Source organism: Ornithorhynchus anatinus, chromosome 5 (genome assembly GCF_004115215.2).
Source record: "Ornithorhynchus anatinus isolate Pmale09 chromosome 5, mOrnAna1.pri.v4, whole genome shotgun sequence".
Classification (NCBI taxonomy): Eukaryota; Metazoa; Chordata; class Mammalia; order Monotremata; family Ornithorhynchidae; genus Ornithorhynchus; species Ornithorhynchus anatinus.
In genome coordinates this window covers 59,767,644-59,780,375 of record NC_041732.1, presented here as the reverse complement: position 1 = coordinate 59,780,375, position 12,732 = coordinate 59,767,644, and the positions used below count along the sequence as shown (strand labels likewise).

Here is a 12,732-nt window from a genome sequence, read left to right as displayed (position 1 = left end):
AATAGGACCGATCGACTGATCGGAGTGAAGAGAACTCAAATGCAAGAACCACCTGGGTTCTTTTATTAAAAACGAAAGGAAATTAAGCCAAGGAGAAGGGAGTCGGTCTGCTCTTGGGCAGGAGATGCTCAAACTTTTCATCTCATCATCAGGCAAGGGCGGAGAAGTGAGAATCAATCAGTCAGGAGCAAGCGAGACTCAATCGATCGGTAGCGTCTGCCGAGCAGCGGAAGGCGGTTCCCGGCTCCAGGTTCCCGCACCCCCCGGCCCGGGATGCCCACCTTCAGGCCGCAGACGGCGAGGTAGTCCTCCTTGCAGGGGTTTCCGGTGAGGCTCAGCACCGTGAAGGGGACCGGGGCAGACGCCAGCCGGGTCAGAGTTAGCTTCCTCTTGCTGGAATCCGCCTGCTTGAGCAGGGCAGAGAGCTGCAGGACCGTGATCTGCAAGGCAACGAGACGGCCTCCCTGATTCGGTGCTCCGGGGGGAGCGCGAGGGCTTGAGTCGCAGAGAGGACACTCGATGATCCACATCCGGCTCGCCACGGGTCACGCGGGACGACGAGGCCGGGGCCCCGTCTGGAGTCGGGGCCCTGGGGAGGACGGGGAGGAAGGGCGAGAGAGAGAGAGAGAGAGAGACCGGCGGCCGGAAGACGCTCACCTTGCCTTTCTCGTGGCTAACGGCCAGGTGCTGGCGGCGCCCGTGAGGGGAAGACAGCACACACATGGCCACGCGCCTCAGCACGTGGGCGCTGATCAGCTGCCGGATGGTCTGGCCCTGGTCTCCGCTGTAGTTCATCCGCACGTTCTCGAAGGCTCCTTCCTGGGAACCGAGCGTGGGGACCTGGAAGCGGTGGGACGGGAAGGCGGTCCGCCTAATGACGACAACTTAAAAACGGAACCCCGGGCCACCTCCTGCCCCGCGGGGCGGCGGGGAAGAGACGTACACTTGACGTGTCGGGCTGGGATTTACGGCCGCATCTCCTCCAAGAGGCTCTCCCCGATTAAGTCTTCTCTTCCTCGACTCTCTCCCCCTTCTGCGTCGTCTACAAATTTGCATCTGTATCCTCGGGGGACTTGGGGTTCACCCCACCCTCGGCTCCACTGCCCTCGGGTCCATATCCGTAATCCGTTTATAGCCATGTCTGCCTCCCCCTCTAGACCGTAAGCTCCGCCCGGGCAGGGAACGCGTCTACCGACTCTGCCGCCCTGCGCTCTCCCAAGCTCTCCGCCCGGAGCTCGGCGTACGGCAGGCGCTCAGTCGATACCACCGATGGATTTCACAGTCGGTGTTCTACCCCGGGTTTGGGCTGGGCCCGCCGTGCTCCCTCGGAAAGGAAACTCCCAGATAGCGGGCACCGCCCCTCTGAAATTCCGTGGCGTCCCAGAGGCCCGTCGTCCGTCGCCGGCCGGGACTCACCATCAGCTGGTCCGTCATTTCCACCGTCTTGTCCAAGGTGTGCAGCTCATCGAGAGCCTGCTGGGCCCGGCTGCTGCTGCCCATGGCGGAAGCCTGCTGGAAGTTGATCTGGATGGAATCCGTGAGGAAACTCAGCATGTCCAGCACCAGGGGGGCAAAGGAAAAGTTAGCCTGGAAGAAACCCGAAGTCACAGGGAGAGGAGAGAGAGTCAGCGGAGGAGGCTCGGCCCAGGAGCCCAATCCAATCCCCTCAACTCTTGACCCGTCGGGTCTACGTCATTCGACCAGGGCTGGAGAGGAATCGCACCTTACCATACCCTCCTCCGACTGAAGGGTGGCCTGCGGGCTTCGCCACAGCGGGCGTCACACACCAACACTGCCATTCTTAATAATGACGACATCTGTCACGCGCTTACTATACGCCAGGCCCGGTACGACGATTCCGAAATGAGCCTGGCCCCCGCCATCACTCCTGAGACGAGGTCCCCTTCTGAAATCCCATCTCCTCCGGGTGGTCTCCCCTGCTTCACCTCTCACCTTCCCCGCCCTCCCACCCACTCACCCGGGCCCCCAGCTGTCACTTCAACACTCCCACATCATCCGAGGATCTCTCTAGGGCTTCTGAACACAGCCCCGGTACTTCCTGCTACCCGTGATTTATTGCGGCGTCTGCCTCCCCGGCTACATCGGCAGCTCTTTCGGGGCAGGGATCCCATCTGCCAACGCCACCGCCCTCTCCCAGGCGCCGAGTACGATGCTCGGCACAGAGTAAGCGCTCAGAAAACGTTACCGTCTCGTGTGCCACCCCGGGAGCTTGGGGTTGGGTTAAAGCCTGCTTCCTTCGGATAATGATAACGATGGCATTTGTGAAGCGCCGACTAGGTGCATAGCACTGTTCTAAGCACCGGGGAGGATACCCGGTCATCAGGTTCCACTGAGCCACGCTGGAGAAGCAGCGTGGCTCAGGGGAAAGAGCCCGGGCTTGGGAGTGGGAGGTCACGGGTTCGAATCCCCGCTCTGCCACTTGTCAGCTGTGTGACCGTGGGCAAGTCACTTCACTTCTCTGCGCCTCAGTTCCCTCATCTGTAAAATGGGGACGAAGACTGGGAGCCCCACGTGGGACAACCCGACTACCCTGTATTTACCCCAGTGCTCAGAACAGTGCTCCGCACACAGTAAGCGCTCAACAAATGCCAACATCATTATTGTTAGGTTGTCCCGCGTGGGGCTCACGGTCTTAATCCCCATCTTATAGACGGGGTAACTGAAGCCCAGAGAAGTTAAGTGCCTCGCCCAGAGTCACACAGCTGACGAGGGGCGGAGCCGGGATCTGAACCCATGGCCTCCGACTCCCAGGCCCCGGTTCTCTCCACTGAGCCCCGCTGCTTCTCTCTGCTGATGATGCTTTGCAATTACCAGAGGCGCTAAGTTCGGTTTCCAGCGTATTAGTGCAGTTCTTCTAAGACGAAGGAGAAAGAACCCCCACCCACCCAAAGCCCTCCTCCCGCCTTAAACTTTTTCTCCGTGCAGCACCGAAGCGCCGGGGCAACGGGCGATCCGAGCCTCGAGACGGATCATCTCCTTCGCCCCCGGGCCCTACCTGGGAGCGGAGTTCTTCCCGGCAGCCCTCCACGTTGCGGCACAGGCTGCTCTTCTTCGGCTTCTCCTCGTCGGCAGCCTTTCCGTCGTTGATGGTCACTTTGGCCTTGTCGGCGGGAGAGGCGCCGGCAGGTCGGACCACGCTCTCGGCTACCCGGGGCTCGCTCTGGAACGCCGACTCCTTCAGGGTGGAGCTCATGCCACTGCTGGGCGTCCTCTTCACCAAAGCCTGGGAACCCGCCCGACGAAAGGAGCGGGAAAGTCAGAAAGGCCGAGTCCGGGGAAGGGATCCAGACCGAACACACGACGACCGATATACGGATCCGGGGCCCCGACGCGTACTACCTGCCCACCCCGTGCCTTCCGGCACTTCGGAACTTGGATCGGGACAACTTTTAAGGTCCCGTTTAGATTGTGAGCGCCCCTGAGGGGCAGGGACCGCATCTAGTTGCCATTTGGGCATTCTCTCCCAGCACCCGGCGGTGGCCCGCACACCGTAAGCCCTCGATACTATTACTACGCGGGCAGGGATCAGGTCCAACGCTCTTGCGTCGTACTCTCCGTTTCTACTACGGGAAGCAGCGCGGCCTGGTGGATAGAGCATAGGCCCGGGAGTCAGAATAATAATGTTGCTATCTGTTAAGCGCTCACTACGTGCGGAGCACTGTTCTAAGCGCCGGGGGCGGTACGGGGGAATGAGGCTGTCCCACGTGAGGCTCACGGTCTTCGTCCCCATCTTGCAGATGAGGGAACTGAGGCCCGGAGAAGTGAAGTGACTTGCCCACGGTCACACAGCTGACGAGGGGCAGAGTCGCGATTCGAACCTATGACCTCTGACTCCCAAGCCCGGGCTCTTCCCACCGAGCCACGCTGCTTCTCTGAGGCCCCGGGTTCTGATCCTGGCTCGGCTGAGGGACCTTGGGCAAGTCGCTTCTCCGGGCCTCGGTTCCCTCATGTGCAAAATGGGGGTGAAGACCGTGAGCCCTACGTGGGACGGGGACTGTGTCCAACCTGATTATCTTCCCCTATCTACCTCGGCGCTTAGAACGGTGCCCGGCACGAGGTAAGCGATGCACAGATGTCACAGTTATTATCTACTCCTCCCCCGATTCAATGCTGCGCGCACGCTGAGCGCTCAATAGAGACAACCGACTGATAATAAATACCACTGACTGGATGGATTCGTGTGGCTTCGGGAGACAGGGTAAGAAGGGAACAATAATAACGCCGGTATCCGTTAAGCGCCTACTACGCGCAGAGCACTGTTCTAAGCGCTGGGGGAGATACAGGGTCACCAGGTGGTCCCGTCGCGTCAGTACGCCCCCCGCAAAACTCAACCTGGCCATTAGGAGCTGGCTCTGAGGGAGCGTGGAGGGACCACGTACCGAAACATCCCCTACGTCGGGCTTCCCCGCCTTTAGTCTAGCCCGGGCTTTCCCTAGCCAGCCGCCGCCAACCCGATCTGCTCTCAGAATCCCTCACCAGGCAGCTGCCGTCCTCTTTGGCTCCGCAGTCGCAGAAAAACGATCCATACTTGGCGTAGGAGATCTCGTGGTCCTTGTGACACACCTTGGCACACACCGTGCACACCCCAACCCCGTCGACCATCTTGCAGGTGTGACAGTGGTACCTGTGGGGGAGAAGGGCCGCGGCCAGATGGAGCGTCCCGGCTCCCGAGGCCCAGCGACAGCCAGACTCTACGAAGGGAGGGCTGTTCTTACCAGTGCTGGTTCATGAATTCTTTCTGAGTGATGGTGAAGGTGCAGAGTTTGTTGCAGAGGGAGTCTTCATCCTGAAACACACCCAGAGCCGTGAAGCAGGAGCCCGCGCTCACCCAAAACCTCCCTCGCCCTCCTGAAGGATTCTCCAGGTCACCGCCGATCACCGCCGGCCGGGCCACGGCGCCACAGTTCGCGGGTTTGAAAATGTGCCCGTGACGCCGGCCGCTCGAGTCGGGGAAAGCGAACGTCGGGTCCGTTCAGGCTCGGGCCCCGGCAAGCGGGCGGCGGGGGGGGGAGGCGGGGAGAGGAGACCGGAGAGGACAGCAGCCTGAAGGTAAGCGGGGAAGACCAGAGACGAAACTAACCGAATCCTCGGCCTGAGAGTCCTCCTCTTCCACCGCCAGCTCCTCCACCCAGTCCGAGTCCACCTCGATGGCCCGCTCCTCTCCGTCCACCGAGACGTGACTGGGGCCCTGCCCGCTGCTCTGGCTCAGGGCGTTGGTGACGTCCGCCAGGTAAGACACGATGTGGCAGGTACACTCCAGAATGGTCACATGCTGCGAGACAGAATCTAGCGCTGAGCATCTGGGGACTCTAGAGGCCCGAGAATTTCCACTTTCTTCCAGTGACGCGCAGTACGCGAGCTTGCAGGTACGATCGCTTCCGAGTCTCTCACTCTCCCTCCCCAACACACACACACAGACACACCCACACACGCTCGGGGCCTTTTCACGACATTTTCATAATTCTCTCTCAAGCACGAATTAGCCCCAACGTGTCTCATCTTTAAAGTTGTCCTTCTCTCATCATTTTACCTCTACTTCTGCCCAGCCTCCCAAGCCCATGCCCCCTATTTCCCCCTTGGTAGTCGGTGTTCTTGAGCTCCATTTTACTCCCCACGGGGAGGGCGATTTACTTTAGTTGGTGGGCACTCCTCTGCCTGCGGGCGACAGGCCGGGAGGCTCGATTCGGACCGCGGTCAGCGGCTGTAGGGCATTCAGGATCCGAAGGGAAACGTCCTTCGAACCTTCCCGTTGGCTTTTCCTTCTCAACTACGCACCGGAAGGAAGCCTAGAACCCACGGAGAGTTCTACTCCACGGATCTTGTTAACCGAGACACTGGAGTAGGGAAGGCAAGATGGCAGCCCCGCTGGGATTCGAAGGCTCCCAGCAGGGCGACGTCATCGGCTCTCTCTCCCACGCCAGGCTCCGCAATTTGGCAGGGATGGAAAGGTTCTTCTACGTTTCAGACCGGCAATCTCAGTACAGCCAAGAGGCACCTTGCGGAGGATGACCAGTCCAGGAAAATTCGCCGATTCGACCTTTCGTCTTTTCATCTCCCCACTTTCTATCTCCCAGCTACCACTTCAGGATGATAATGAAAGAATAATAATGACGGCATTCGTTAAGCACTTACTACGTGCAAAGCACTGTTCTAAGCGCTGGGGGGGGGGGGGATACAAGGTGATCAGGTTGTCCCACGTGGGGCTCACGGCCTTAAATCCCAATTTTCCAGATGAGGGAACTGAGGCCCAAAGAAGTGAAGTGACTTGCCCCAAATCACACAGCTGGCGAGCGGCGGAACGGGGATTAGAACCCATGACCTCTGACTCGCAAGCCCGGGCTCTTTCCACTGAGCCACGCTGCTTCTCTGCACCTCTCCATCACTTCCAGGCACCTTAAGCTCCTGGACACTCGCACCGTACACATCTTTCTAGTCCGTTACTTCCCACCCGTCATTTATTTGAGGATCTGCCTCCTCTGCTAGACTGGAGATTCCTTCAGGAGCGGGGACCAGGCTGACTAATTTTCCTCTTCTCTTCCCAATCACTTAGTAGAGTGCTCTGCACCAACAGGCACTCAATAAACGCTTCTGATGGCTGATTGGTTTTGCGGGCCCAAGCAGGAAAGTCTACACTCCCAGTGTGCCGGACCCCCCCCCCCCCCCCTCCCCCCGAGCCTCCCTCCCCTCGCCAAGGGAACTGTGGATAGCTGGTCTGTGCGCAAAATCACTGATGCCCCATAATCTGGAAACTGGAGTCCACACACCGGTTGACTTACAGCGTAGATACAAATAAAGCATCCGGAAGCTCCCGAGTGGCAGGCGGAGCTAAGTCAAAAGCAAGCGAAGAGGTATGGCCTAGTGGATAGAGACTGGGCTACCCCCTTCTCCCTCTGCTCCCCCTCTACCCTCTGCTCCTCCTCCTTCCCTCAGCGGAGCCCCCTTTCCCTCTGCTCTCCCTCCCCTTCAGCACTGTGCTCATTTGTATATATTATTTATCACCGTATTTATTTTGTGAATGAGGTGTACGTTCCCTTGATTCTACTGCCGGTGATAACGTCGTCTCGTTTCTGTTTCGTTCTGTTCCGCTCTGCCATCCGTCACCCCCGATTCGACTGTGAGCCCGTCACTGGGCGGGGACCGTCTCTGTCCGCTGCCGACTTGAACGTTCCAAGTGCTCAGTACAGTGCTCTGCACATAGCAAGCGCTCAATAAACACTGAATGAACGAATGGGAGCGGGAAGAAGCCGGGTTCTAATCCCAGAACCGACACGTGTCCGCTGGGTGACCTCGGGAGAGTCACTTCGGTCCAAGGAGAGCCCTACAACCCGGCCCGGGATCCCACTGCAGTGTACATTGTGGGAAGCGCCTTTCCAAACCACGGGAAGACTGAAAAACCGGGAGATGAGACGGAAGGAGGGAGGGAGGAAACGGGGGAGAAGGGGAAGGGATGAGCAACTACATCTTGAGCCAGTTACCTAAAATCTATCTCCTCCATGCCACCCGGAAGAGACTTGCAATTCACAGTTACAAGCTCCCGTGCTTTTGAGCAAAACCCACGGCTGCTACAAGGCAGACGGGAAGCAACCAACATTCGGAAGCGGCAGTTCTCACCGGGCGCTTCCGAGTCGGAGAAGAGAACCGCCATCCTCCCCGAGCCCGGGTCACACCTCAGGTTTCGCTTACCTTCCCGTGCATGACATTGGCATTCATTTTCTCCACCACATTCTTCTGAGACAAATATTTCTTGCTGTGGAAAAAACAAAAACTGCTGAGGAGTCTGGTGCTGGGGAAGACCAATTCCCCCGCCTGCACTGCTTTAGGAAGTCTTTCTTTCCAAACCCCTCTTCTGGGAACAGGGCAATGTAACAGAAGTGCATATTCCAGGGCACCGAAAGGCACGTTCTAGTGGCAGGCTGAGAGGGAGAGGCTCAGGATCCCCCACTGATCCTTTGGACGATCTTCTTAACAAATCATTTTCTCCCCTTGGCCTCTCCCCTTCAGAAAGTAGTTTATTCCGGCTACTCCCCGGGAGGTTGTGAGGATCGAAAGAACTTCGGCCCACAGTGTGGGAGATTCTGAGCTGGAGGCCGGGAGATAGGGGTTCCGGTCTCAAATCTATCACAGTGGGATCTTGAGCAAGTTTTCCGGCTGCGCGGGGGGGTCAGTTTACCCTTTAATAAAAAGGGGGTCATAATACTTATTCCCTCCCTAACTCCGAGGAGTGTCTCAGAGCGGACATACATGAATGGACTGGAAGATCTTTAGGGTAAACACTTCAAGTATAGAAGAATTACTGATTTCGAAGCATTCCTTCGCTCTTTGACCTGGACTACCTCTGGACCCCCTAAGCGGACAGAGAGCTGAATGCCGACTTACCAACCCGGCAACGGGGCCAACCCACTCATCACCCCCTACATCCCCCCTTCCTGACCCACTCCTCACCATCTGCTCAGCCAATCCACGGCAGCACCGTGCAGCTGAAGGTGCCCGGCTCCTTGCCCGGCGCCGGCCAATGTTGCCATCACCACCATGAGCTCGGGGAAGCCCGACCCGTCGCCGTTGGCCAGCATCTCCGTCGCCATGGGGATCAGCGTGCTCAGCAGCACAGTGCACACGCCTTCTCCAACTTGGCTGGCGGAAAAAGAAGACCAAAGGGGGTGAGTCAGGAGCTGGACTCGGATTCTAGCTGCTGGCCCGGGGGAGGCACCGGGGGACAAGACGGAGGACAGAGTGAGACGCTTCTCGACTCCGAGAACCCCTTAAAAGAGACACGTCAGATGCACGCTATCAGGCGGGAAACGCAGTAATTTACGCCACGTAACCGAACGTGCCGCGGAACGAACGTGTATACCTAAGTGCCGGGAATGGCCGACGGGTTTCTGTGACTCAGGGCGTCGGGGCCTGATCGGGGAAGGCTCATCGGAGGAGCCGGGATTTTAGGAGGGCTTTAAATACGGGGAGAATTGCTGCTCTGGTGAATCCGGGGAGGGAGCACTCTGTCGTACTCTTCCAGCCACTCACCACAGCGCTCTGCACACAGTAAGCATCCAGTTCATACCGATGACTGACTGCTAGATAGAAAACAGAGTGACGGTGCAGAAAAAGCCCGGCTCCGGCAGTCACCAGGATCTGGGTTCTAATCCCAGCTCAACCACTTGTCTGTTGTGTGACCTCGGGCACCCAAAGAGCACTCCAGACCGCAAGCTCCTTTGCGCAGGGAACTCGTTCATCAACTCCGCTGAACCGGACTCAGCCGAGCGCTCAGCAGGGAGCCCTACCCACGGTAAGCGCTTAATAAACACCACCGATCGACTGAACGGAGACAGCGGGGAGAGTGGGGGCTTCTGAGAGACGGGAAAACCAAGAGAAGGAGCGGGTAGAGGAGGCCGCAGGGGTCAGGGGCTAGGCCTCACCTGTTTTCTCGGACAATGTACGTCGTCAGCAGCTGAAGCAGCTGTCGGTTCTCCTGAATCACGTCCAGCTGATCGGAATCCTTAGGGGGCGAGGTGGTCATGCGGGTCAGCCAGGCCTGGAGACGCACGGGTTCCACACAAGCCAGCTGGGCCAGGGAACCACAGAGATGCAACAGGCTCGGGTTAGGGCTCTTCTCGGCTGAGGGCAGACCAAAGAGTCCATCAGTGTACTGGGGGAGCGAGGGGAGGGAAGGGGAAATCGGCAACGGGGAGAAACCGCAGTTCGGTTTTCAGGCTCCCTCCCGGACTTTCCGGGATTCTCTCCACTTGCGAGCCTTCGCACGCTGCTGTTCGACTCGGGCGGGAGGGAGCACGGTATTAGCCGGACATCGAAGTTCCCGTAAGGAGGTTATCAAGAGCTGTCACTCACTCAGCTGGAAGAGTTTGGTGAAGAATTTCAGAACGCGGTTACAGAATTTAGCAGAGAGGTTCTCATTGGCTGTCGCCATCATGATTTGGACCAGTTCGCCACTGGCGGTAGGAGAGAAAGGAGAAAAGAAGCGCGTTAAGCCTCACACAGAAGGCGTCCGTTTCCATTTGCGCACGATCGCTTTTCCCCCGGTGGAACTACTCCCTTACGGGACCCAGGCTATTTAGGGGTTTGGGGGCTGCCGTGAGCAGAGGAAATAAATCCCCGGCAGGTGACCTCGGAGAGCAGCAGATTCAAGCTGACTCCTTCTCCAGGTGCATCCACCTCCTCAAGACTTCCCAGATCCAGACTTCCTGGAAGGGGGAAATCCAAGTTCACCTCTCAGAGAAAAATTCCTCCATGGCTTTGCGGGCCTGGCTGCTTTCCAGCTGCTTCTCCAGGTGCTGCAGACACTCCTCCAGGATGGATTCATCCAGCCCGCTGAGGACCCAAGCGGACAGCCGGTGGAAACCGTCGAGACAGGTCACCGAGAAATCAATCATTCCGTCAGCCCAGGGGAGAACAGAGAGAGAAAGAGCCTTTGTAAGTGCCGGTTTCCCCAAGTTTGAATTAACCCCGACAGGCCCCTCCGGACCTGTAAGCTCGTTGTGGGCAGGGATCGTCTCTCTCTATTACTGTGTTGTACTTTCCCAGGCGCTTAGTACGGTGCTCTGCACACAGCGAGCGCTCACCAATTCGACTGAATGAATCCAGTCAAAGCCAAGAGCTCGGAGGTGACGTACGAACAGAGAATCTCGCAGAAACGTTTCCAATCTCTCAGACGGGAACCTATCCAGATGACTGCCTGCAGCCACTTGGGCTACTAGTGTGGCGAGCAATCTTGGCGTTCAGCTACTGAGGGGGGGGAGGGTGAGAGATGCTCATATAACCCAACCAAGCATTTGGGAGCCGGGAAAGAGCAAACCTGACCCGTGCCCCCGAGGCACGTGCAGTCACCGCTTTGGGCGGAAGAGCACTACGGTTGATGCGTCGGGGACCAGTCAGTCAAAAGGGAGAACCCGGGAATGAACAACCTGCGCTTCTGATGCAAAAACCCCACCGACGTGGCCCCGCTGCCGCTATCCGAGCCAATGGACTTCGGCTCCTGTTCCGCGATACCAGATCGGCTTTAAGCTAACAGGGGATCCTTCACGGTCAGAGATGGCTAGCGTCTTCACGAAAATGCGAACATCGGCTCTCGTTAACCCCCGCCGCCCCCCATGATCCGCAGGAGGCGCGCCCTCCAATAACAGACCACACGACCCGTCCGGACGGACGGTCCCGAGCCACGTTTCGACTCCACATTTCAGAGGCGTACGACGCCGGCATGCCCGCGCAGTCCCGACTCCTCCCCCGGCTTCAAGTCGGGGGGGCTCGGACATCTCTCCGCGGGATGCCGAGGCCACCCAAGAGCCCGGCCCCCGTCCGGGAAGATATCCCCCCCCCCCCCCCCCCCCCCCGGCTCTTCTACTCGGTTCGGATAAAAGGTCTGACCCACCGCGGCAGCAGGCGGCCGCGAGTCTGACCTCCCTAATGGTGCCGTGGTGGGACGGTTCGACCGGGAGAACGTGGGGACCCCGCAGGGCTCACCTGTTGGGGTCGGGGTGATTGGCCAGAATGTTGTAACACCCGGTGATCAGCTTCTCATAAACACGAGCCAAGAACTCGTCGGACTCCGCGGGGCCCAGGATCCTTTCCAGGGAGTTGCTGCTGATCTCGGCAACGCTCTCTGTGCTCGTCTCCAAGAGAAGAGGCAGCAGCGTCCGAATCACCTGGGGTGGGTTCATCTCATCGGACCAACTGGAAGGGGGGAGAGAAAGGGAACGGGGTTGACCGCTGGCCTCGGAGAAGCCGACGGAAGGGAATCATCGGGGTTCTTCCCGAAAGGGCTCCTCCTTGATTTGACGGGAACTCCCACGGACCTTCATTCTCCTCACGCCCTATGAGATATTCTACGGGAACACAAAGGAAAAAACCCCAGCCGCAAAGAAGTGCCCGACTCATTCAGTCGTATTTACTGAGCCCTTACGGTGTGCGGAACGCCGTACCAGGCGCTTGGAAAGTACAATTCGGCAACGGAGAGAGACAATCCCCGGCCACGACGGGGCTCACGGTCACCTCCGGGGGTCCGGACCGCTTTTCCGAGAGAACGGTCCTCTAGAAACTAAGCTCCCCGTGGACGGGGAGCGAGTCCACCGAAACCGCTCCACTGTACTCTCCCAAACACTTAGTACGGTGCTCAGCACACAGTAAGCACTCAATAAACACCACCGACTGACGGATGGTTTGACGGAACAAGAACCAATCTACCCTTCCCTCTCCCGACAAGCTGGGTTCTACTGTTCGGGGCTGTAACGTGAGCTGTCCGCGGGGAACCTCCTCAGTCACCACCCTGACAGACTCTCACTCCGAACACTTCCTTCGAACGCCAACCGTTTTCCAGCACGACGGTCGCGTTCTTGCAGCTAAGGCAAACTCACGCCGTAGCGTTCAAATACCACATCCCCTCTAGACCGTAAGCTCACTGTGGGCAGGGAACGTGTCGTCGTATCGTACTCTCCCCGGCATTTAGTACGGTGCTCTACGCACGCTGAGCTCCCCACGCGATTGGCTGACTCTGTGCACGGGAGCCCAACGGTTTCTCCCGACGCCGCACCGTGCTGCATCCACACGGGCAAATCAGTCAACCGATCAATCGAGAGTATCTACTGGACACTTACCGTGTGCAGGGCACTGGACTCAGTGTCTGGGAGAGTACGATGAAACAGAGTCGGCAGTCACGTTCCGTGCTCACGACAGGTTTACATTGTACGGAATTTATGAGATTCA

At 58.4% G+C, this 12,732-nt stretch overlaps 1 protein-coding gene across 1 annotated transcript in view; it reads right to left on the bottom strand.

Annotated features, from left to right (window-relative positions):
* The window catches only part of UBR4 (ubiquitin protein ligase E3 component n-recognin 4), a gene marked incomplete at its 5' end in the record, with an annotated part of 148,943 nt that overhangs the window by 88,553 nt on the left and 47,658 nt on the right, over positions 1–12,732 (bottom strand). The window contains 13 exon segments of the mRNA XM_029064851.2: positions 282–440; positions 658–840; positions 1,417–1,587; positions 3,017–3,244; positions 4,498–4,645; positions 4,737–4,807; positions 5,102–5,293; positions 7,705–7,768; positions 8,464–8,652; positions 9,435–9,633; positions 9,865–9,965; positions 10,243–10,344; positions 11,494–11,703. Of these exon segments, the coding sequence (XP_028920684.2) occupies positions 282–440; positions 658–840; positions 1,417–1,587; positions 3,017–3,244; positions 4,498–4,645; positions 4,737–4,807; positions 5,102–5,293; positions 7,705–7,768; positions 8,464–8,652; positions 9,435–9,633; positions 9,865–9,965; positions 10,243–10,344; positions 11,494–11,703 (2,017 nt within the window).